This window comes from Punica granatum, chromosome 2 (assembly GCF_007655135.1).
Source record: "Punica granatum isolate Tunisia-2019 chromosome 2, ASM765513v2, whole genome shotgun sequence".
In the NCBI taxonomy this organism is placed as follows: domain Eukaryota; kingdom Viridiplantae; phylum Streptophyta; class Magnoliopsida; order Myrtales; family Lythraceae; genus Punica; species Punica granatum.
The window spans coordinates 3,332,529-3,357,298 of record NC_045128.1 but is presented as its reverse complement, the minus strand read 5'-3'; the positions used below and the strand labels follow the sequence as shown (position 1 = coordinate 3,357,298).

Genomic DNA, 24,770 nt, shown 5'->3' with positions numbered 1-24,770 from the left:
GGCCCAAGTACAGGCCTTCTCCCCCCCCGAAAATTGATGGCGCGATGGAACCAAACCGAACTGATGTGACCGAGGGCAGACAAGATCAGAAGCACCGGTTTGTGACTCGTTTAAGAATCTCATCTTTGGCTTGAGATCACCTGGTCATGCTCGACAGAATCGAGCTTAGGATTCGTGAGAGAGAGAGGTAGAGATACGTATGTTGTTGACCGAATGCGATAAAAAGGAATAGAGGAGATACATAAGTAAGTTTTTGAGTTATATTAGCATCATCATGGCACAATTTCCATAATCTTACATTCAAGTTAACAATTAATACTACACATAGGACATACATACATTCATAATCTTCATTTTAAATTTTAGCTTGAGACATCCTCTAATAGTTAAAAAGTACATCGCTGCCTAAGTAGGGACTTTGCCTTCTCCAAGGCATCCCTAGCTGCAGCCCTCTCCATCTCCTTCCGCTGAGCTTCCTCGACCTCCCGAGCCACTGTTTCCACGCTCTTCCCCGACTTATTCACCTCCTGATTGACCTTCACGAGACACCTCGCTAGCTCAGAGGATTCTGCCTCGCTTCTGGCTATGTCCCTCTCGATCTCGCTCAGCATCTTCCTGTACCAATCCGCAGTCTCTTTGAGCACCCGGCAGCGTTCCTCAGAAGCACTGCAGGCTTTCAGCTTCTCGATGTGGAGCCGAGACAGGTCCTCATAGTGTTTCTGCTCCTCCAAGTGGCGGTCCCTGAGCGCCTCCAACTGCAAGGAGTCAACAGACCTCTGGATCTTTGCGAGCGAGGATGCACATTCTATGTAATGCATCACCCGGCAGATGAATTCTCTGCATTCGTGGGCGTGGAGAAGGCCCAGTGTCGCAAAACACACCACTGCCTCATTTCTCAGAAGATCAAGGTCGAGTGGGTCGATGCAATCGAGCTGGGCAATGAACTCGTCCTGCACATCAGCTGCTGTTCTCTGAAATATATCCATATACTTTCCTCCACATCTGAAGCTCGGCAGCTGATTGATGGTCCCACCATTCAGCAGCTGGGCAAGCCAAACTAGCAGCTGTGTCACTTGTCCATCATCAGTCTTCTTGGGGCATGAGTCATGAGGAAAACCCCCGGATAAACAGTCCCTGGGGCCAGGTCCTGAAGGAACATCCATTAGGAGGTCCGGGCGTCGGTAATCGGTTACAGCCATGTTATTGGATTCCCAAATTGCTTTGAGAGAGGGGAAAATGCCTGAAACAAAAAGGAAACTAAATGAAAATATCAGGGAGCGATCTTCTTGTTGATCCATTGACTCCAAGAGTAGGCCACGAATCTAAAAGACAACTTGCAAAGCAGCAGGACTCAAACGATTTAGATCGGAAAGAAAACTTACAGCAGAAGAAAGGCTTTGGTGGGGGGTCTGTTATCAATCGGGATGGCGGGAAAGCAATGCGACCACACCAGCCCATAACTTGTACTCCCAATACTAAATTCAACCCATCTGCCCACTCCCAAGAACATGTAGAAATCAACAATACTTGCAATAATAACAGAAGCAATAATCGTTTTATGCTGATGATGACCTACAACTTTTAGTCCCAACACTAAATTTAAGCTAACATTAAACTTAACATGTCTGCTCACTCACAAGAACATATAGAAAATAACAATGCTCACAATAATAACAAAACTAATTATCATTTAATGATGATGATGATGGGCATAACATGGCAATGATGATGAGTCAATGGCCATTGTCTTAAGGTGTCCTCCACCCTATAAAACGCAATATGACTATACATGATGGTAGTTGACAAAAGTGTATTGCCACCTTCATTTAAGAAACACGCAAGCTTTTGAACTTTCTAACATCTACAACTTGTAAAAATGATCATCACGGTCCAGAATGCTCCCAAAATGACTAATTTAGTAACCCAGCCGACTGCAAAAAGAACTCTTCAATCCAATAACCAAACGGTTTATACGTCCTGCTTTTTCAATAACGGGGCCTGCATAGCCATTTTGACTGATCCACTATGAAAAAATCAATTTACACCAAAACAATGGCAACCGACGATGTAAAAGAAAAGAAATAAATACCTTGACTCAACCCATCTCCAACGGCGAAAATCCGTTTCATGAACTCTTCCAGCTGACGACGAATCTCCCACTTCTGGGATGCCATGCGGGAAGTTACAATTTCATTCTGTGAGATTTTATCCAATAGAGCTCGACGATGAATCTCGGACTCCCGCGATACCATGTGGGAAGTAATAATTTCATTCTGCGAGATTTGATCCAATAAATCAATCTCCTCCATGCTTAAATCTTCAACAACAGAGTCAGGGCTCGTAGTTCCACTTCCGTCCTCAATGACCATTTCCTGCAAATCCTGAGTTGTTTTCTGTTCTGGAACAGACAAGCTGAACATAATTTCATCCAATTTCTTGCTATTCAGCAGCTCTTCTATCTCATCATCTTTGGTATCAGCAATCTCTGCGGGATTATCAGGATTACCCATCGCTGGTGGTTCAATTTCCATCCTATGGGCCTCGGACGGAGCTGGGACAGCTCTATACTCATCTACCCACTGGAAGAATTGGCAAGCCCCGAGACCCTGTTCAAATTCATATAATTTAAAGATCAGAATCAGAGAAAAAGGTGCCAACAGCAACAGTATAATGTGTTAACATGTGAACCAAATTACTGGGAGGCCGGAGGCTAAGCTCATCCAGTCTTATGCATAAGACAATTTTCTGCAAAGTGATTCCTATATTAAATTTTTGGAAAGGAGAATAAGAAATAAGAACATTTCAGAAACAAGAAAACATGTGAAGTCGCTGTTGAGACCAAAATTTTTGAAAGTGGGCAAAACATTAACTGAAAGCTTTGCTCCTAGTCCTAGATGCTAATAATGAGAGGATTTTCCAACGAGACTATGGATGAGCACTTAAAATAGCATGAAGCAACTCATAAAAACCGATTGAATGAAAAGCAGGAGCCAAGCAATGATGGACCATGGACATACTTCTAGTAAGTTTCACGGTCAATCAACGTGATCCTACCAGCTTAAAATTTCCAAACTTTAACAGTATGGTTGGCCGGAGGATATAACTGAAAGGGAGGAGGCACCAAACAGAGTGCAACTGCCCAATCTCACTTAAGAATACAAACATAGGCAGAATGTTGAAAAAACTAATATTCACATGAACGCGTACATCCATCTGCATTCAGGACTGTGCAAAATCACTAATTAAGCGCACCCACTTATGATTTTTCATGGAAATGGTCACCAAAGTTTTCAAAGAAGCAACAAAACACGCAGAAATGGTATCCCAACATCAATGAAAACAACCTACAGCAGCAAGCAAACCAAAGAGTAATGGAGATGCCAATAGGACACCTTTTTGATCCGGCAACCGAAGTACTTCCGATTGTTGTGTTCAGGTTCAGCAGCCGTGTATATGCGGCATCTCCCCGCATTACAAGGACACTGAGGAGCAGTAAACTCGTCACACCATCCGACAAACCCAGTCCTTTTCCTTTGCGGATCCTGCAACGGAAACAAAACAAAAGAAAAAAGAAATCCGGAGGTCCTCAACATCATGAAAGCATAAAAGGCGAAAGGAAGGGGCATCGAAACATCTACAGCTTGGAACCACTATAAGGAAGCATCAAAATACCATCCATGATCATGACCAAGCTCTGAACGAGGGGAAGGCAAAGAGTTTCTCGAAAGGGATGGCCAGCCAAGAAGCTTAGGGCATTCTTTGATTTTAATTTTGATTTTGATTGTGAAAAATGACAAATGAGATATGATTATAAATTTGACTTAAAAAATAATATTATTGCGCAGTGTGTTGAGTTAAAGTTAAAATTTTTAAATTGAAAAATATGTATTTTTATTATGTAATGTGTTACTCACGCGGAATTTATTTAGGAATACTTTATGGATTACAAAGAGTACTATGGATTAGACGAGGAATTTGCTGGACTAGCAGGTGGGTTCCTCCGAATTCTATCAACAAGAGACTCTGTTATGGCTCGATTAACACAAGCCCTACACTCGACTAATTTCATTAGTAGACTAGGATTTTCACATCGACTGATTACAGATTCTAATATAACGTCAAAATGACGTAAGACTTCATAGCCTACGGTTTTTAGGCGTTCCACGACTTGATCTTCGTTTCCCGATCTGACTAAATAGAGTATATGGGACAGAATTCGGACTGTTATCCCACGAGTGAAAGAATCCATCTTCAAAAATCTGAAAGACTTTTCATTATATGAATCCAAATAAAAATACACAGAATGATAATTTGTAAGGCAGGAAAATTAAGACTACTAACTGCAAACAAGAATGCAATTAGCAAGAGCATGACTCAGAAGGGACAACCTTCCATCCAGATTGTTTATCAAAGAACACATATGGACTACATTCTGAACATAAATCTACTGTTCTGATTCCTAATTTTGCTCTAGACTTTTTAGACTCTAGAAGGTAGAGTTGTTCATTGACTGGGTATTCCTTCAAGTGGATGACTTCTAGATTCCAGATTACTTCTGTAAGATAGAACTTCCTATCCTGGGGAATAGTACGAACTATTTCTTGGTAGGATTTGGACTGCAACTGAGTTGATATCTCAAGACTGTTATCTTCATGTGCTCTTTTCCTAGACGGTTTTGGAGGACCGAATCTGATAGACTTCTGCAACCTAGGGTGCTTAGAACGATGCATCCTTCCTGAGAACTAAAATAAAAGAATTTCAGAAGCTTTCCTCAGAGATCTCACCATGTGTTAGGAGTATGCTTCACAGAATATTTCATAAGCTATGCTTCAATGAATATGACTGCATCGAGAGGCCTTGCCGGAGCATGGGCTATTTGATTCTGAAACTCGGGTAGTTAACCTGAGCTTGTCAAGCGACCTAGATTCTTCTAGACAGATCCTTAGTAAGGATACTAAGTTCATTGACTTGGCTTTTAAGATCTGCTATATCTTCCCTATGAGGCAGGACTATGACTTCAGGAGCTTTCTCCAGAATTTCCTCTTGACTGATAACAGATCCTTTATCAGAATAATCCTTAAGCCTAAGACTTTCTAGGCGATCTAGATTCTCGCGGATCCTACTGACTGTTAATGGTTCAGAAATGGACTCTGGAACTTTGACTAGACGAGAAGAACTAGCTTCTTCGATTGCTGGCAAAGGTAGACGAGAGATTGGTTCTAGCCTAGTAGAAGTTCTAGCAAAGAGTTCATCTATGACTATTTTGTCTTTGTTGATGAATTCTACAGAATGATGACTATTACTAAGAGCATACGAACACGCGTATGTGATACTGAAAGGAATATCAGCATCTTCCATGATATCTTTTCGCTCTAACTCAAAGAGGAGACCTAATGAATTGTTGAATTTTGATGAAGAAAGAGGAATAGCATAATTACAAGTTACGTTGAACTTGACGACTGAATATCCTAAATCACCAGAGATGATTCCTATGACTTTTTCTGAATCTCGCGTCATGCGATTATCAATGACTACTATTCTGACTGGACAATGAATTCCTCTACGGAAGGTAGACTTAATCAAAATCTGAATTGTAGACACATGAATCCAACCTATCTTGGATCTATCAGACTCCTTCATCTTTTTGATTCTTTCATTGACTTGTTCAGAATTGACTAATGTTAGACATCTATCTCCCTTAGCCTCTCTAAGTTTGATGGGGAATTCTTCGACTGTTCTTCCTAAACAGACTATGTTCTTACGACTATGTAGAAGACTACCTATTAGGTTTTTCTTAGACTTAGATCTGAAACCAGATCCATCTTTTAGAGTGATGACTCCATTACGTTCGACTTCTGTAATCCTAGCATCTTCTATAAGAATGTCAGTAGAGTAATCTCCAGACTCATCACGCAGAGACACAACAGAGTATAAATCTTCCATGATTATAACAGATAATTATCAGACTTCAATTAAATGAATTTCAAAGATTAATCCAGAAAATTCATGAAGAATATAATGAACAAATGAATGAGCATCATTGTAAGATTCAAAAGAATAGACATTTAGAGTAGGAATATTATCAGGACGGACAATCATAAATACCTCAAGAATAAACATTATAACGACACAGAATTTCAACTGAATACTGATGATTTTATTTCAACGACACAGAATACTTGATAAGAAGTTTTACCACTTTTCGGTGGGGAGGTAGAAGATAGGGATAGATGGGTTCCAGGGGAACTTGCCTGCGGCTCTGGCGGCGGACACCTTCCTATGCCTATGCCTGTGGCTCTCAACCCAACCTCTTACACTTCTCACCTATTTCGCTCCCTTAAGACCGACGGAGGTCGATCCCTTTTATAGGGAGAGAGAGAGGTTAGAAGGTACCTCACGACGCATCTCAACCATTGGTAAGCAACGGCTGAGATTCAGATCTAGAAAAAGGTAAGTGGCCGACAAAGAAGCGCACTAACCCAAAAGTAAAGGATGACAACGGACAACGTGTCAGAGCCTTAAAGAAAAAGGACAAAACGACAAGGCCCTAGTGGCCGACTCGTACAGCTGTTACATAGCTGTAAGATTCCTTGTGACGAAATGGCTTTCGTCAGTCTTCTATTGGATCCAGCTCATCTTCAGAGACTTTCAATGGGCTGGACGGTTCTTCAGACTTCATTGGGCTTGACTCTTTTGGACTTGGGCTGCAGCATGGGCATTTGTGGTTGCCTACCCATTCGCCTTTAGCACCAGAAAGATTATTGCAGAGTTCCTCCCTATTACGGGGTTTGCAGACTTCAAGATCCAAGATGGGTCTTTCAAAGACTCTTAAGACCCGCTCCTGGGCTGCATTCATTTTGAACTTTGGATTGCTTGGATGAGACACTAAAAGAATGGTAGCCGACTTGTAACGGACGGCTGTTTGTGCAGACATGTTTTGGAGACGCCTGCATAGACCGATGTAATTGACTATATAATATCCATCACGCATATCCTGACGGAGAGCTTCTGACGGACATGAATCAATGGGTGGGAAGTTCATGTTGCTCTTCCCGACTGTTATTAAGTGGACTGCATCAATTGGCTTGTCGACTGTTGCTGTAACATCCTCCCCCCTCGGAAAAAATCCAGGATAGGAGGAAAGACATTTTACATAGATGTCTTTACCTTCGACAACGCCAAAGCAGAATTTGGAGATTGCTTCTTTGAATCTACCGTTGAACAGCCTAAACTGCTCGTTGATAGACTTACCAGAGGCGTAGATCGTATCCACCAGACCGCTCATGAAGAATTCATAAACAGTCTCTGCCGATGCTTCTGGTAGAATGATAGCCTTTGGACCATAAGAATGACGATCTACAGGATAGAATCCCATAGACTTGTAGGCTTCCTTGTATTCGACTAGCTGAGTGAACCGCCAACGGTATTGCTCGACCGTTAAGACCTGCTTCTTTTCAAACTCTTCACGAGTTGGAATGCTTGAAATGGTGGGAACTCTTGAAGAAGAAGACTCACCATGGATTTTGCCAAGACTGCGAAGCTTGTTAATACCCTCCTTGTGAGGGAAGAGTTCTGCTGCAGCCTTTGCGGCAAATGTATTGCCAGATTCCTTCAAAGCGTCCTTTGCAGACTCAAGAGTTTTGTAACTCTTGTGCACAATATTGGGTTTCCCTGAGACGTGTAGGGAGACTTTGTGCCATTCGTCATATATGCCACGCATTGGACCATTGAAGATGACGTAGAATTTCTTTTGTTTGGCATGTTGCCAAAGAGACTCCTCTGGAAGGATGGTCTCAGTTGAGACTGCTGTGCTGACCGCTGGTAGCTTGGAACCAGCAGCTGACTCGTCAGTGCGGGTAGAAGAGAGCTTGGACTCTTCTACTGACTGCTTGCGGGTAACTGAGAGCTTGGACTCAGTTACTTCTGCCTCATTGTCAGAGTAATCAGCCCATTTCTTTTTTGGCTGATCCGCAGACTTCTTTTGAGCGAAAAGAGAAGTACCGTTCTCACCGACTTCTTTCTCACGCTGTTCCGCAGATTGCTTCATATATTCAGGAATGAGCTCCTGAATACCTTTTGGTAGAGACTCCTTCTTTGTCTCAGCTGGGAGAGACTCTTCGATTTCAATGCCAAGAACCTTGGCAAGCTGTTTCTTTTGGAGCTGGATGCTCTCGACTTCTTTGACAAGTTCTTCGATTGCAGCCATTTTACTGGCCACGACTCCATCCAAAGCCTTCAAGGCTTCCATTCCCGAGTAAGAGTATCGGGAAGAATGTTATTGATTCCTTTGACGTGCTGTTCTACGAATGTGTATGGCTCAAGTTCCAATTGCCATCGAATGAGACGACCTTGATTGTAACCTTGCTTGAATCCTTTTAAATGCCTGAATCGAGTAACATAACTGCTGTCAGTTCTCAGAATAAACTTCCTGGGAAGGAGTTCGACTCGCCACTTCTTAAGTGTCTTAATGACTGCTAAGAGCTCGCGCTCGTGAGTTGTGTAATTTTGTTCGGCTTTTGAAAAAGACCCACAGACATATTTACACAGACGTTCCTGCAAGGAAGAAGCTAGGTTAGCATATATAGTCCCCGAGGGACGCGATTGTTTCCGCAACCGCAGAATTTCGTCATCCGAAGATGAATCGTCCGAAGACGGAAGACTTCTATCGTCCTTGTTTAAACACAAGGGACCAGGGCTTAGCCTTATTGGAAATAAGCCAAGGAATTCTCTCGAGTTAACGGATCTCGGTTTCCGATAGGCCGAAGCCAAGACTGGTAAAGGACTAGCCTCACCATAGGATTTTATTCTCAGAAGAGAAAGGAAATCCTTTGAGTCAATATCGACTGCTTTACCGACGACGGCTGTCATCGTTCCGGACCAAGTGTCTCCACTTGCGTCAGTAGAAATAATAATCAAATCTTCATTTGATGGATTATAAAGCGGTGGAAGATTTTTACAAATAGATTTCAAATAGCGGACATTATCCGAATCCTTATCGGACCATGACCAGACTCGTTTTTCAGAAAGTTTTTCCTGAAGATTTTTCCTAGCCTTGGATAGGTCTTTCAACCATCCTTGGTCTGAAATATAATTTAGACTGCCAAGAAATCTTTGTAACTGCTTTCTATCTTCCATTATATCTGGAAAAAGATTTAATTTTTCAAGAATATGTGGTTGTAGACTAAAATCCCCATTTTGCTTGATTGTTAAACCAAGAAAATCGATTTCTTTTTTACAAAGAATTGCTTTCTTTTTGGAAATAATGATTCCTTTTTTAAAACAACGTTTTAAAACCGTTTTTAAATGACTTCTATGAGTTTCAAGACTGCCTTTTGAAAATATGATAATATCATCGATATAAGCAAGACAGAAAGAATCTAAACCTGCTAAGTTTTCATCCATGAATCGCTGGTATATAGATGGTGCTTGCTTAAGACCAAAAGGTAAGACATTAAACTCATACTGCTTCTGAGGAGGACATGTAAAGGCTGTTAACTCCTTAGTAGACTCTTCTAGACGTATCTGCCAATATCCTGATTTGGCATCTAGAGTGCTAAACCATTGACATCCCTTTAGCTTAGCTAGAATGTAATCCTTTCTAGGAAGACTATACGCATCACCGAAAGTAGCTTCGTTCATGCGTTTGTAATTAATGACCATGCGTCTTTTACCACGCTTTAGTTCATTATGATTTTCTACGTAGAAAGCTGGAGCACTATGACGACTCTTACTAGGACGAATGACTCCTAACTCTAAGAGTTGTTTACACTCTTCTTTGAATTCTTCTACGTCTTTAATCGTATAAGGAATGTTATTAGGAACCTTGACTTCTTTAAGAGGATCTTTGAGTTTGATTTCTACTAACATCTGATTTCTATTTTTTGACTGATCTAGTGGGTTATCACTAGTGATTGCATCTAGAAGCTGATCTATTTCAGCTGTGACTATATCATTTTCTATTTCCTTAATGGAACTAGACAGATAATGTAACAACCTAAGTTGCTTTACTCTATTACTATGGTAGATTGGAATCCTAACGACTCCTTTCCTTTGATTGTCAAGAGCAGGACAAGTAAGTTCTACAAACTTAGTCCTTTGGACAAAAGGCTGATATAATCTAAGGAAATTGTTTCCTATGATTAAATCCATACCAGAATCATGACGATAGATACTAGGAGTTGGAAACCTAATATCCTGAATAATTAGATTGACAAACTCAGCTCTATGAGTTATCTTAAGGATAGACTTATCGGCGATTGCTATCTCTAAAGGATGTTCCATAGATTTCCAGTATTTACCTGGAAGCAGACTGGGCTTGCCAAAACACACGCTCGCACCTGTGTCAATGTAAGCCATGATTGGTTTACCAAGAATTCTAACCTTAATGAATGTTGCGTTGGGGTTCTCCTTAGCCATTGCTGGAGTACTCCGAATCGGAAGAATATTCTGAGTCTGTAATTAACTCATAATAAGACTCATCAGAATCATAATCAGAATCTTCAATAGGTTCATAATTTCTAGACATGACACCTAAGAATATTTGGGCACGATTGTTACTATGATTCTTTCTCTGACTACATTCATTGGCGTAATGACCTATTTCATTACAAATCCAACAACGACAAGACTTTTTGCCTTCGGGGCAATACTTCTTTTTATTAAGACTTCTTTTAGGGTTTGAGTTTTTTCTAAACTTTCCCCCCCTGCGAAAAAATTTTCGACTTCTCCAGTTTTGTCTATTCGACCGACTTTTCCATGGTGGCCTATTGCCAGAATATCTCTTTAGACGATATTTCTTTTTAGGAATTCTAGAAGATTTTCTAGAGACTTTTCTAGATGACTTGCTACGACACCCATATTGCTGTGGGATATCTAGACCTTGTTCTGGACCACAACAGATCCTAGTTTTCTTCAACATAGACTCTGTTTTTCGCCTAAGACAGACTTCTTCCATATGTTTCTTAACAATAGACGCGATACCACCTAAGGTCGGGTAGACTGCTCCTATTTCTACTTCATGATCATAGCGTTCTTTAACGACACTAGAGACTGGATAGGGAAGTTTATCAATAAAAAGATTCCTATAAGCGGTAATATCCGCTGACTCTATCAACTGATAGTAGTATTCTTTATATTGACAATAAAAAGAATTGAAATAACACATATCGCAGATTGAAAGTTTATTAAGCTTATGCTTAATTTCAGACTGCTTTTCAAGCGCACCTGCACCTGTAGTGACTGCACCAATGAACTCTCGTTCAATGTTAGTGACGAAATGATTCCATAACTCATTACGAGTGGATGCAGTAAAAGGAGTAGTTTCATAATTAATAAGAGTGCTTATCATGGACATGTATTGATGTACCTGACCACGAGTTTTGTGCAGCAAAAGTTGCCAGAGTTCTCTATTAGACAACTTAGAATACTCTTCTCCTATTGAGACTTCTAACTTGGTCTTCATGACCCAGTCAGACAAGACTCTTTCATTATCGTCGACGCAGTCGAGATCCAAGACTGAACCAAAAGAATTGGCATTGCCAGTACGCAGAAGTCTATACTTCTGTGGAGTTTCTTTCTTCCATTTTCCTCCTGCTTGGAAGAAACCCTGACTATAGAAATCTTTATCAAAATTTCTATTATACTCAGCATCCTTTCCTTCACGATGCTCTTCCATAAAGACTTCTTCTTTCTTTGTAGGGCGTTCCCTACGTTTAGTAGCTGGAAAGCTACGTTCCTGACCTATATTGAACCTTGGTTCAAAGACTTCTTCTTCGTCAGAAAAGGCAAACATAACATCACCTTGTTCTTCAGTCATATTAAAAGCTTTGTCCTTAGGGGACGGAAATCTAGGGGACCTAGATTTTGACGGTGATCTAGACTTAGTTTTTCTAGACAGTGACCTTGACCTAGAATAAACTGGGCTAATGGATCTAGGACTAATTGATCTAGTTCTTGGTCTAGATTTTCTACTTCGACCTGACTTCTTACTAGAGGATACAGACACTTCAGACAATTTGTCTTCTTCGTCTGCAGCAGTAACAAGACTAGGCATGCTACTATGAATACTTGCTTCGGAATCACTAGACTCACTAGATGTTTCGTCTAATTGTTCATCAAGGATTCTTTCAGATTCTGAACTAGATGACTCCTTTTTATCCCGATATTCGGTGAATCTACTTCTGTCTTGACTAGAAGAGGCTTTTTCGGGTTGACTGCTAATGGCTTCCCTTTCGGGTTCTGAATCTACATCTTCAGAAAATATCTGATGAACGACTGGTTCTTTAGCCTTTAGTTTTTTAGACTCTTCTTTAGCAGTTCTTTCTCTAGCCTGTCTTTTTCTATGACTCCTGACTGTTTCAGACTCTGGATCGTATATTACTATACCTGATTTCTTTGGTTTCTGACTTTCTGGGACTTTGTCATAGACTGTGAAACCTGCACCAGTTCTAAGGGATTTACCGGTAGGTTGTCTGAATGTTGGTGGAGTTTTGAAAGACTTTTGAAATTCTTCCTCAAAACGGTCGAATTTAGACTTCATCTTTTCTTGACTTTTTCTAAGACCTTCAAGATACTCTTCGTACCTCTCTCTATCCGATTTCTTCTTAGCAGCTTGTTCTCTAAGATTTCTTCTATGTAATTCTGCTTGTTCTCTTTCTAGCTCTGCTTTAGTAGGACGTCTGTCAGCATAATGCTGTCTACGGACTTCTCTAGCTCTATCACTAAGATAGTCATAAGTTTTTTCTGTTTCATCGATTTCTCGAGAGATTGATTCGCGCCTAGGGTTTAACCTAGCAGTTTCTTGTTCTAAGACTTTAAGCTGAGCTATTCTAGACTTAAGCTTTGCAAGCTTATCAGCGATTTCTTGGGAATTCATGATTCAGATTCCTTAACTAACTTATAACCTTTTGGGGCTTTTGGTTGATCTAGAGGACACCAGACTTCACTAGGTTTGAGTTTTTGCCAAGGCATAGTGCCTGGAGATGTGAGTTCATGCTTCCTAGGACGGTCATGAAATCTGACTAATTCTTCACGAATAATTTTTCTAAAGACTTCTTCAGTAGGTGTTTCTATGGGCTGAGGTTCCTTCCCCCCCTTTGAAACTGACTCTCTAATTCCTACGACTTCGTCTAGGAGCTTAGTAGTTTCGTCTAAAGTTTCTTTAAACGAGATTTCTTTAACTCTTCTAATGACTTCACTGAGTTCCTCTTTTAGACTTGAGATTTCTTCATGCTGTTTTTGTCTAACTTTCTGATTAAGGCTAACCAAAAGATCTACTATGACGTTCAACTGAGGGTGGAACGTATGACTAATGTGAGGGTACTGGTTTCCCTGGGTACACTCAACTAGAGACTTATTTTCATCTAGATACTTTTCAGTGGGAAAAGCTAGACCATGAATGCTATTTTCATCAAAATAAGGGTTCTGCCTAAAGGCTTCACCTAGAGTTCTTTGGTAGCCGACTTCTTTGAGAAGTTTCTCAAGATTACCAGATCCTAGCATAATTAAGGAATACTAAGGATTGCTTAATTATGCTAGGATCTGGTAATCTTGAGAAACTTCTCAAAGAAGTCGGCTACCAAAGAACTCTAGGTGAAGCCTTTAGGCAGAACCCTTATTTTGATGAAAATAGCATTCATGGTCTAGCTTTTCCCACTGAAAAGTATCTAGATGAAAATAAGTCTCTAGTTGAGTGTACCCAGGGAAACCAGTACCCTCACATTAGTCATACGTTCCACCCTCAGTTGAACGTCATAGTAGATCTTTTGGTTAGCCTTAATCAGAAAGTTAGACAAAAACAGCATGAAGAAATCTCAAGTCTAAAAGAGGAACTCAGTGAAGTCATTAGAAGAGTTAAAGAAATCTCGTTTAAAGAAACTTTAGACGAAACTACTAAGCTCCTAGACGAAGTCGTAGGAATTAGAGAGTCAGTTTCAAAGGGGGGGAAGGAACCTCAGCCCATAGAAACACCTACTGAAGAAGTCTTTAGAAAAATTATTCGTGAAGAATTAGTCAGATTTCATGACCGTCCTAGGAAGCATGAACTCACATCTCCAGGCACTATGCCTTGGCAAAAACTCAAACCTAGTGAAGTCTGGTGTCCTCTAGATCAACCAAAAGCCCCAAAAGGTTATAAGTTAGTTAAGGAATCTGAATCATGAATTCCCAAGAAATCGCTGATAAGCTTGCAAAGCTTAAGTCTAGAATAGCTCAGCTTAAAGTCTTAGAACAAGAAACTGCTAGGTTAAACCCTAGGCGCGAATCAATCTCTCGAGAAATCGATGAAACAGAAAAAACTTATGACTATCTTAGTGATAGAGCTAGAGAAGTCCGTAGACAGCATTATGCTGACAGACGTCCTACTAAAGCAGAGCTAGAAAGAGAACAAGCAGAATTACATAGAAGAAATCTTAGAGAACAAGCTGCTAAGAAGAAATCGGATAGAGAGAGGTACGAAGAGTATCTTGAAGGTCTTAGAAAAAGTCAAGAAAAGATGAAGTCTAAATTCGACCGTTTTGAGGAAGAATTTCAAAAGTCTTTCAAAACTCCACCAACATTCAGACAACCTACCGGTAAATCCCTTAGAACTGGTGCAGGTTTCACAGTCTATGACAAAGTCCCAGAAAGTCAGAAACCAAAGAAATCAGGTATAGTAATATACGATCCAGAGTCTGAAACAGTCAGGAGTCATAGAAAAAGACAGGCTAGAGAAAGAACTGCTAAAGAAGAGTCTAAAAAACTAAAGGCTAAAGAACCAGTCGTTCATCAGATATTTTCTGAAGATGTAGATTCAGAACCCGAAAGGGAAGCCATTAGCAGTCAACCCGAAAAAGCCTCTTCTAGTCAAGACAGAAGTAGATTCACCGAATATCGGGATAAAAAGGAGTCATCTAGTTCAGAATCTGAAAGAATCCTTGATGAACAATTAGACGAAACATCTAGTGAGTCTAGTGATTCCGAAGCAAGTATTCATAGTAGCATGCCTAGTCTTGTTACTGCTGCAGACGAAGAAGACAAATTGTCTGAAGTGTCTGTATCCTCTAGTAAGAAGTCAGGTCGAAGTAGAAAATCTAGACCAAGAACTAGATCAATTAGTCCTAGATCCATTAGCCCAGTTTATTCTAGGTCAAGGTCACTGTCTAGAAAAACTAAGTCTAGATCACCGTCAAAATCTAGGTCCCCTAGATTTCCGTCCCCTAAGGACAAAGCTTTTAATATGACTGAAGAACAAGGTGATGTTATGTTTGCCTTTTCTGACGAAGAAGAAGTCTTTGAACCAAGGTTCAATATAGGTCAGGAACGTAGCTTTCCAGCTACTAAACGTAGGGAACGCCCTACAAAGAAAGAAGAAGTCTTTATGGAAGAGCATCGTGAAGGAAAGGATGCTGAGTATAATAGAAATTTTGATAAAGATTTCTATAGTCAGGGTTTCTTCCAAGCAGGAGGAAAATGGAAGAAAGAAACTCCACAGAAGTATAGACTTCTGCGTACTGGCAATGCCAATTCTTTTGGTTCAGTCTTGGATCTCGACTGCGTCGACGATAATGAAAGAGTCTTGTCTGACTGGGTCATGAAGACCAAGTTAGAAGTCTCAATAGGAGAAGAGTATTCTAAGTTGTCTAATAGAGAACTCTGGCAACTTTTGCTGCACAAAACTCGTGGTCAGGTACATCAATACATGTCCATGATAAGCACTCTTATTAATTATGAAACTACTCCTTTTACTGCATCCACTCGTAATGAGTTATGGAATCATTTCGTCACTAACATTGAACGAGAGTTCATTGGTGCAGTCACTACAGGTGCAGGTGCGCTTGAAAAGCAGTCTGAAATTAAGCATAAGCTTAATAAACTTTCAATCTGCGATATGTGTTATTTCAATTCTTTTTATTGTCAATATAAAGAATACTACTATCAGTTGATAGAGTCAGCGGATATTACCGCTTATAGGAATCTTTTTATTGATAAACTTCCCTATCCAGTCTCTAGTGTCGTTAAAGAACGCTATGATCATGAAGTAGAAATAGGAGCAGTCTACCCGACCTTAGGTGGTATCGCGTCTATTGTTAAGAAACATATGGAAGAAGTCTGTCTTAGGCGAAAAACAGAGTCTATGTTGAAGAAAACTAGGATCTATTGTGGTCCAGAACAAGGTCTAGATATCCCACAGCAATATGGGTGTCGTAGCAAGTCATCTAGAAAAGTCTCTAGAAAATCTTCTAGAATTCCTAAAAAGAAATATCGTCTAAAGAGATATTCTGGCAATAGGCCACCATGAAAAAGTCGGTCGAATAGACAAAACTGGAGAAGTCGAAAATTTTTTCGCAGGGGGGGAAAGTTTAGAAAAAACTCAAACCCTAAAAGAAGTCTTAATAAAAAGAAGTATTGCCCCGAAGGCAAAAAGTCTTGTCGTTGTTGGATTTGTAATGAAATAGGTCATTACGCCAATGAATGTAGTCAGAGAAAGAATCATAGTAACAATCGTGCCCAAATATTCTTAGGTGTCATGTCTAGAAATTATGAACCTATTGAAGATTCTGATTATGATTCTGATGAGTCTTATTATGAGTTAATTACAGACTCAGAATATTCTTCCGATTCGGAGTACTCCAGCAATGGCTAAGGAGAACCCCAACGCAACATTCATTAAGGTTAGAATTCTTGGTAAACCAATCATGGCTTACATTGACACAGGTGCGAGCGTGTGTTTTGGCAAGCCCAGTCTGCTTCCAGGTAAATACTGGAAATCTATGGAACATCCTTTAGAGATAGCAATCGCCGATAAGTCTATCCTTAAGATAACTCATAGAGCTGAGTTTGTCAATCTAATTATTCAGGATATTAGGTTTCCAACTCCTAGTATCTATCGTCATGATTCTGGTATGGATTTAATCATAGGAAACAATTTCCTTAGATTATATCAGCCTTTTGTCCAAAGGACTAAGTTTGTAGAACTTACTTGTCCTGCTCTTGACAATCAAAGGAAAGGAGTCGTTAGGATTCCAATCTACCATAGTAATAGAGTAAAGCAACTTAGGTTGTTACATTATCTGTCTAGTTCCATTAAGGAAATAGAAAATGATATAGTCACAGCTGAAATAGATCAGCTTCTAGATGCAATCACTAGTGATAACCCACTAGATCAGTCAAAAAATAGAAATCAGATGTTAGTAGAAATCAAACTCAAAGATCCTCTTAAAGAAGTCAAGGTTCCTAATAACATTCCTTATACGATTAAAGACGTAGAAGAATTCAAAGAAGAGTGTAAACAACTCTTAGAGTTAGGAGTCATTCGTCCTAGTAAGAGTCGTCATAGTGCTCCAGCTTTCTACGTAGAAAATCATAATGAACTAAAGCGTGGTAAAAGACGCATGGTCATTAATTACAAACGCATGAACGAAGCTACTTTCGGTGATGCGTATAGTCTTCCTAGAAAGGATTACATTCTAGCTAAGCTAAAGGGATGTCAATGGTTTAGCACTCTAGATGCCAAATCAGGATATTGGCAGATACGTCTAGAAGAGTCTACTAAGGAGTTAACAGCCTTTACATGTCCTCCTCAGAAGCAGTATGAGTTTAATGTCTTACCTTTTGGTCTTAAGCAAGCACCATCTATATACCAGCGATTCATGGATGAAAACTTAGCAGGTTTAGATTCTTTCTGTCTTGCTTATATCGATGATATTATCATATTTTCAAAAGGCAGTCTTGAAACTCATAGAAGTCATTTAAAAACGGTTTTAAAACGTTGTTTTAAAAAAGGAATCATTATTTCCAAAAAGAAAGCAATTCTTTGTAAAAAAGAAATCGATTTTCTTGGTTTAACAATCAAGCAAAATGGGGATTTTAGTCTACAACCACATATTCTTGAAAAATTAAATCTTTTTCCAGATATAATGGAAGATAGAAAGCAGTTACAAAGATTTCTTGGCAGTCTAAATTATATTTCAGACCAAGGATGGTTGAAAGACCTATCCAAGGCTAGGAAAAATCTTCAGGAAAAACTTTCTGAAAAACGAGTCTGGTCATGGTCCGATAAGGATTCGGATAATGTCCGCTATTTGAAATCTATTTGTAAAAATCTTCCACCGCTTTATAATCCATCAAATGAAGATTTGATTATTATTTCTACTGACGCAAGTGGAGACACTTGGTCCGGAACGATGACAGCCGTCGTCGGTAAAGCAGTCGATATTGACTCAAAGGATTTCCTTTCTCTTCTGAGAATAAAATCCTATGGTGAGGCTAGTCCTTTACCAGTCTTGGCTTCGGCCTATCGGAAACCGAGATCCGTTAACTCGAGAGAATTCCTTGGCTTATTTCCAATAAGGCTAAGCCCTGGTCCCTTGTGTTTAAACAAGGACGATAGAAGTCTTCCGTCTTCGGACGATTCATCTTCGGATGACGAAATTCTGCGGTTGCGGAAACAATCGCGTCCCTCGGGGACTATATATGCTAACCTAGCTTCTTCCTTGCAGGAACGTCTGTGTAAATATGTCTGTGGGTCTTTTTCAAAAGCCGAACAAAATTACACAACTCACGAGCGCGAGCTCTTAGCAGTCATTAAGACACTTAAGAAGTGGCGAGTCGAACTCCTTCCCAGGAAGTTTATTCTGAGAACTGACAGCAGTTATGTTACTCGATTCAGGCATTTAAAAGGATTCAAGCAAGGTTACAATCAAGGTCGTCTCATTCGATGGCAATTGGAACTTGAGCCATACACATTCGTAGAACAGCACGTCAAAGGAATCAATAACATTCTTCCCGATACTCTTACTCGGGAATGGAAGCCTTGAAGGCTTTGGATGGAGTCGTGGCCAGTAAAATGGCTGCAATCGAAGAACTTGTCAAAGAAGTCGAGAGCATCCAGCTCCAAAAGAAACAGCTTGCCAAGGTTCTTGGCATTGAAATCGAAGAGTCTCTCCCAGCTGAGACAAAGAAGGAGTCTCTACCAAAAGGTATTCAGGAGCTCATTCCTGAATATATGAAGCAATCTGCGGAACAGCGTGAGAAAGAAGTCGGTGAGAACGGTACTTCTCTTTTCGCTCAAAAGAAGTCTGTGGATCAGCCAAAAAAGAAATGGGCTGATTACTCTGACAATGAGGCAGAAGTAACTGAGTCCAAGCTCTCAGTTACCCGCAAGCAGTCAGTAGAAGAGTCCAAGCTCTCTTCTACCCGCACTGACGAGTCAGCTGCTGGTTCCAAGCTACCAGCGGTCAGCACAGCAGTCTCAACTGAGACCATCCTTCCAGAGGAGTCTCTTTGGCAACATGCCAAACAAAAGAAATTCTACGTCATCTTCAATGGTCCAATGCGTGGCATATATGACGAATGGCACAAAGTCTCCCTACACGTCTCAGGGAAACCCAATATTGTGCACAAGAGTTACAAAACTCTTGAGTCTGCAAAGGACGCTTTGAAGGAATCTGGCAATACATTTGCCGCAAAGGCTGCAGCAGAACTCTTCCCTCACAAGGAGGGTATTAACAAGCTTCGCAGTCTTGGCAAAATCCATGGTGAGTCTTCTTCTTCAAGAGTTCCCACCATTTCAAGCATTCCAACTCGTGAAGAGTTTGAAAAGAAGCAGGTCTTAACGGTCGAGCAATACCGTTGGCGGTTCACTCAGCTAGTCGAATACAAGGAAGCCTACAAGTCTATGGGATTCTATCCTGTAGATCGTCATTCTTATGGTCCAAAGGCTATCATTCTACCAGAAGCATCGGCAGAGACTGTTTATGAATTCTTCATGAGCGGTCTGGTGGATACGATCTACGCCTCTGGTAAGTCTATCAACGAGCAGTTTAGGCTGTTCAACGGTAGATTCAAAGAAGCAATCTCCAAATTCTGCTTTGGCGTTGTCGAAGGTAAAGACATCTATGTAAAATGTCTTTCCTCCTATCCTGGATTTTTTCCGAGGGGGGAGGATGTTACAGCAACAGTCGACAAGCCAATTGATGCAGTCCACTTAATAACAGTCGGGAAGAGCAACATGAACTTCCCACCCATTGATTCATGTCCGTCAGAAGCTCTCCGTCAGGATATGCGTGATGGATATTATATAGTCAATTACATCGGTCTATGCAGGCGTCTCCAAAACATGTCTGCACAAACAGCCGTCCGTTACAAGTCGGCTACCATTCTTTTAGTGTCTCATCCAAGCAATCCAAAGTTCAAAATGAATGCAGCCCAGGAGCGGGTCTTAAGAGTCTTTGAAAGACCCATCTTGGATCTTGAAGTCTGCAAACCCCGTAATAGGGAGGAACTCTGCAATAATCTTTCTGGTGCTAAAGGCGAATGGGTAGGCAACCACAAATGCCCATGCTGCAGCCCAAGTCCAAAAGAGTCAAGCCCAATGAAGTCTGAAGAACCGTCCAGCCCATTGAAAGTCTCTGAAGATGAGCTGGATCCAATAGAAGACTGACGAAAGCCATTTCGTCACAAGGAATCTTACAGCTATGTAACAGCTGTACGAGTCGGCCACTAGGGCCTTGTCGTTTTGTCCTTTTTCTTTAAGGCTCTGACACGTTGTCCGTTGTCATCCTTTACTTTTGGGTTAGTGCGCTTCTTTGTCGGCCACTTACCTTTTTCTAGATCTGAATCTCAGCCGTTGCTTACCAATGGTTGAGATGCGTCGTGAGGTACCTTCTAACCTCTCTCTCTCCCTATAAAAGGGATCGACCTCCGTCGGTCTTAAGGGAGCGAAATAGGTGAGAAGTGTAAGAGGTTGGGTTGAGAGCCACAGGCATAGGCATAGGAAGGTGTCCGCCGCCAGAGCCGCAGGCAAGTTCCCCTGGAACCCATCTATCCCTATCTTCTACCTCCCCACCGAAAAGTGGTAAAACTTCTTATCAAGTATTCTGTGTCGTTGAAATAAAATCATCAGTATTCAGTTGAAATTCTGTGTCGTTATAATGTTTATTCTTGAGGTATTTATGATTGTCCGTCCTGATAATATTCCTACTCTAAATGTCTATTCTTTTGAATCTTACAATGATGCTCATTCATTTGTTCATTATATTCTTCATGAATTTTCTGGATTAATCTTTGAAATTCATTTAATTGAAGTCTGATAATTATCTGTTATAATCATGGAAGATTTATACTCTGTTGTGTCTCTGCGTGATGAGTCTGGAGATTACTCTACTGACATTCTTATAGAAGATGCTAGGATTACAGAAGTCGAACGTAATGGAGTCATCACTCTAAAAGATGGATCTGGTTTCAGATCTAAGTCTAAGAAAAACCTAATAGGTAGTCTTCTACATAGTCGTAAGAACATAGTCTGTTTAGGAAGAACAGTCGAAGAATTCCCCATCAAACTTAGAGAGGCTAAGGGAGATAGATGTCTAACATTAGTCAATTCTGAACAAGTCAATGAAAGAATCAAAAAGATGAAGGAGTCTGATAGATCCAAGATAGGTTGGATTCATGTGTCTACAATTCAGATTTTGATTAAGTCTACCTTCCGTAGAGGAATTCATTGTCCAGTCAGAATAGTAGTCATTGATAATCGCATGACGCGAGATTCAGAAAAAGTCATAGGAATCATCTCTGGTGATTTAGGATATTCAGTCGTCAAGTTCAACGTAACTTGTAATTATGCTATTCCTCTTTCTTCATCAAAATTCAACAATTCATTAGGTCTCCTCTTTGAGTTAGAGCGAAAAGATATCATGGAAGATGCTGATATTCCTTTCAGTATCACATACGCGTGTTCGTATGCTCTTAGTAATAGTCATCATTCTGTAGAATTCATCAACAAAGACAAAATAGTCATAGATGAACTCTTTGCTAGAACTTCTACTAGGCTAGAACCAATCTCTCGTCTACCTTTGCCAGCAATCGAAGAAGCTAGTTCTTCTCGTCTAGTCAAAGTTCCAGAGTCCATTTCTGAACCATTAACAGTCAGTAGGATCCGCGAGAATCTAGATCGCCTAGAAAGTCTTAGGCTTAAGGATTATTCTGATAAAGGATCTGTTATCAGTCAAGAGGAAATTCTGGAGAAAGCTCCTGAAGTCATAGTCCTGCCTCATAGGGAAGATATAGCAGATCTTAAAAGCCAAGTCAATGAACTTAGTATCCTTACTAAGGATCTGTCTAGAAGAATCTAGGTCGCTTGACAAGCTCAGGTTAACTACCCGAGTTTCAGAATCAAATAGCCCATGCTCCGGCAAGGCCTCTCGATGCAGTCATATTCATTGAAGCATAGCTTATGAAATATTCTGTGAAGCATACTCCTAACACATGGTGAGATCTCTGAGGAAAGCTTCTGAAATTCTTTTATTTTAGTTCTCAGGAAGGATGCATCGTTCTAAGCACCCTAGGTTGCAGAAGTCTATCAGATTCGGTCCTCCAAAACCGTCTAGGAAAAGAGCACATGAAGATAACAGTCTTGAGATATCAACTCAGTTGCAGTCCAAATCCTACCAAGAAATAGTTCGTACTATTCCCCAGGATAGGAAGTTCTATCTTACAGAAGTAATCTGGAATCTAGAAGTCATCCACTTGAAGGAATACCCAGTCAATGAACAACTCTACCTTCTAGAGTCTAAAAAGTCTAGAGCAAAATTAGGAATCAGAACAGTAGATTTCTGTTCAGAATGTAGTCCATATGTGTTCTTTGATAAACAATCTGGATGGAAGGTTGTCCCTTCTGAGTCATGCTCTTGCTAATTGCATTCTTGTTTGCAGTTAGTAGTCTTAATTTTCCTGCCTTACAAATTATCATTCTGTGTATTTTTATTTGGATTCATATAATGAAAAGTCTTTCAGATTTTTGAAGATGGATTCTTTCACTCGTGGGATAACAGTCCGAATTCTGTCCCATATACTCTATTTAGTCAGATCGGGAAACGAAGATCAAGTCGTGGAACGCCTAAAAACCGTAGGCTATGAAGTCTTACGTCATTTTGACGTTATATTAGAATCTGTAATCAGTCGATGTGAAAATCCTAGTCTACTAATGAAATTAGTCGAGTGTAGGGCTTGTGTTAATCGAGCCATAACAGAGTCTCTTGTTGATAGAATTCGGAGGAACCCACCTGCTAGTCCAGCAAATTCCTCGTCTAATCCATAGTACTCTTTGTAATCCATAAAGTATTCCTAAATAAATTCCGCGTGAGTAAAAGAATAAAATTAAAGTTAAAATTAATAGGTTGTGAATCCAAACGAGACTTAATTAGTTAACCAAATCCATTTTAGAATGTGTTTGAATTGAGAGTTGAATTGAATTGAGTTTTAATTTTAATTAATTTGTAATGATTGTATTGTTGAATCATGAGAAAAGGTTTGAAAAATAATAAATAATTAAAAAATAATAATGATTGTGTCGTTAAATTATGAAAAAATAATGAATAATTAAGAGAAATTAATATTAAAAATTAAATTGAATGATTAAAAATATTTAAAAAATAAAAAATAATAATGATTGTGATGTTGAATTGAAAATAAGTGGAGTTAGGTTGAGTTAAATTTTATTGAGAAAATAAGCATCTTAAACAAAAGCAGCAGATTGAAGCCTACCCACGACAAGAACAGACCCGAGTAGCATGAAAATTCGACGATGAAATCAGCAGAAGCAGGAAAGATGGAAGATTTCAGGGAAGAAACGGATGGAAAATACTAACCGGGAATTGTGAACATCTGCTACAGAAGTAGTACTTCCGGTTGGGATTTCTCTCGGTCTTCGAGGTACGGACGGAGCAGGCGTCGCCGCAGCCGCAATGGAGGATCGGGATGTCAGAGGAGGAGGCGGTGGGGGACTTGGCCTTGGAAGGGCTTGCGGCGGGGCTCCGCTGGGGGCAGTCTTGCTTCCAGTGGCCCTTGTTCTTGCAGAGAAAGCACGTGTCGCCCTTCATCCTCTGCGTCAGGGCCTCGCTGTACGACGGCTGCGATTGTGAACGTCTGCTGCAGAAGTAGAAATTCCCGTTGGGATTTCCTTCGGTCGTCGAGGTAAGGACGGAGCAGGCGTCGCCGCAGCCGCAATGCAGGATCGGGATGTCAGAGGAGGAGGAGGAGGAGGCGGTGGGGGACTTCGCCTTGGAAGGGCTTGCGGCGGGGCTCCCCTGGGGGCAGTCTTGCTTCCAGTGGCCCTTGTTCTTGCAGATAAAGCACGTGTCGCCCTTCATCCTCTGCGTCAGGGCCTCGCTGTACGGCGGTGTCTGAGAAGGAGGAGGAGGAGGGAAGCTGCCGGGCTCCATGAAAGAGGCTTAAAAGGTGCCTGGGTGTGATGGAAGAAGGATCGAGCACGGCGTGATCCAGACCGGAGAGAGAGAGAGACAGATAGACAGCGGGGATGGAAGTGAGCGAGACTATGAGAACGCGAAATTTAAGGCAGGCAAAGACGTTGAGGACTTTCATAAAAAGAAGACGTTGAAGACGACGGGTGTACGGAAAATTGAGGTTGTTCTATTTATTTTTGGATTAGTATCAATATACCCCCAATAGTTTGGGGTCGGTCTCAAAATACTCCATATAGCATAGCTCCCTCGAAAACCTCCCACGGGTGTAGGCGGATTGTCACGACTCCCTCCACACCCCTAACATCGTTATCTGCATAGATGAAAAGATGGGTCATCGACGATATGCATTCCGCAAACAAAAATATTTTCGCAAAGAATCATTGTTTCGCTTCGATTCATACGAATACATTTTCGGCTTCCATGTGTCTGAATAATTCACCAGGCATGCCAGGACGTTGTTGTAAGGCGCCAACGGATTGATGCTAGCGCTTTGATTTTAGAAGTGCGAAGGGTCAATTGGCAGTTCCAAGC

The 24,770-nt window shown here is 40.7% G+C and overlaps 1 protein-coding gene across 1 annotated transcript; it reads right to left on the bottom strand.

Moving 5' to 3' along the window:
- Positions 1 to 236: 236 nt before the first annotated feature.
- LOC116195494 lies at positions 237 to 24,332 on the bottom strand. Its single transcript, XM_031524727.1, has 5 exons — positions 23,625 to 24,332; positions 3,393 to 3,542; positions 2,090 to 2,606; positions 1,383 to 1,490; positions 237 to 1,240 (listed from the first exon to the last, which is right to left on the bottom strand). Exons 1-5 carry the CDS (start codon positions 24,195 to 24,197, stop codon positions 387 to 389), a joined length of 2,202 nt encoding a protein of 733 aa, XP_031380587.1. The 5' UTR covers positions 24,198 to 24,332; the 3' UTR covers positions 237 to 386.
- Positions 24,333 to 24,770: the final 438 nt, after the last annotated feature.

Excerpts from the sequence above, each read along its gene's own strand:
- LOC116195494 (XM_031524727.1), bottom strand. The coding sequence starts at position 24,197 with ATGGAGCCCGGCAGCTTCCCTCCTCCTCCTCCTTCTCAGACACCGCCG. Across the intron at positions 3,543-23,624 it reads GCAGATGTTCACAATTCCCG|GATCCGCAAAGGAAAAGGAC; the intron begins GTTAGTATTTTC and ends TTTCCGTTGCAG. Across the intron at positions 1,241-1,382 it reads ACCAAAGCCTTTCTTCTGCT|GCATTTTCCCCTCTCTCAAA; the intron begins GTAAGTTTTCTT and ends TTTTTGTTTCAG.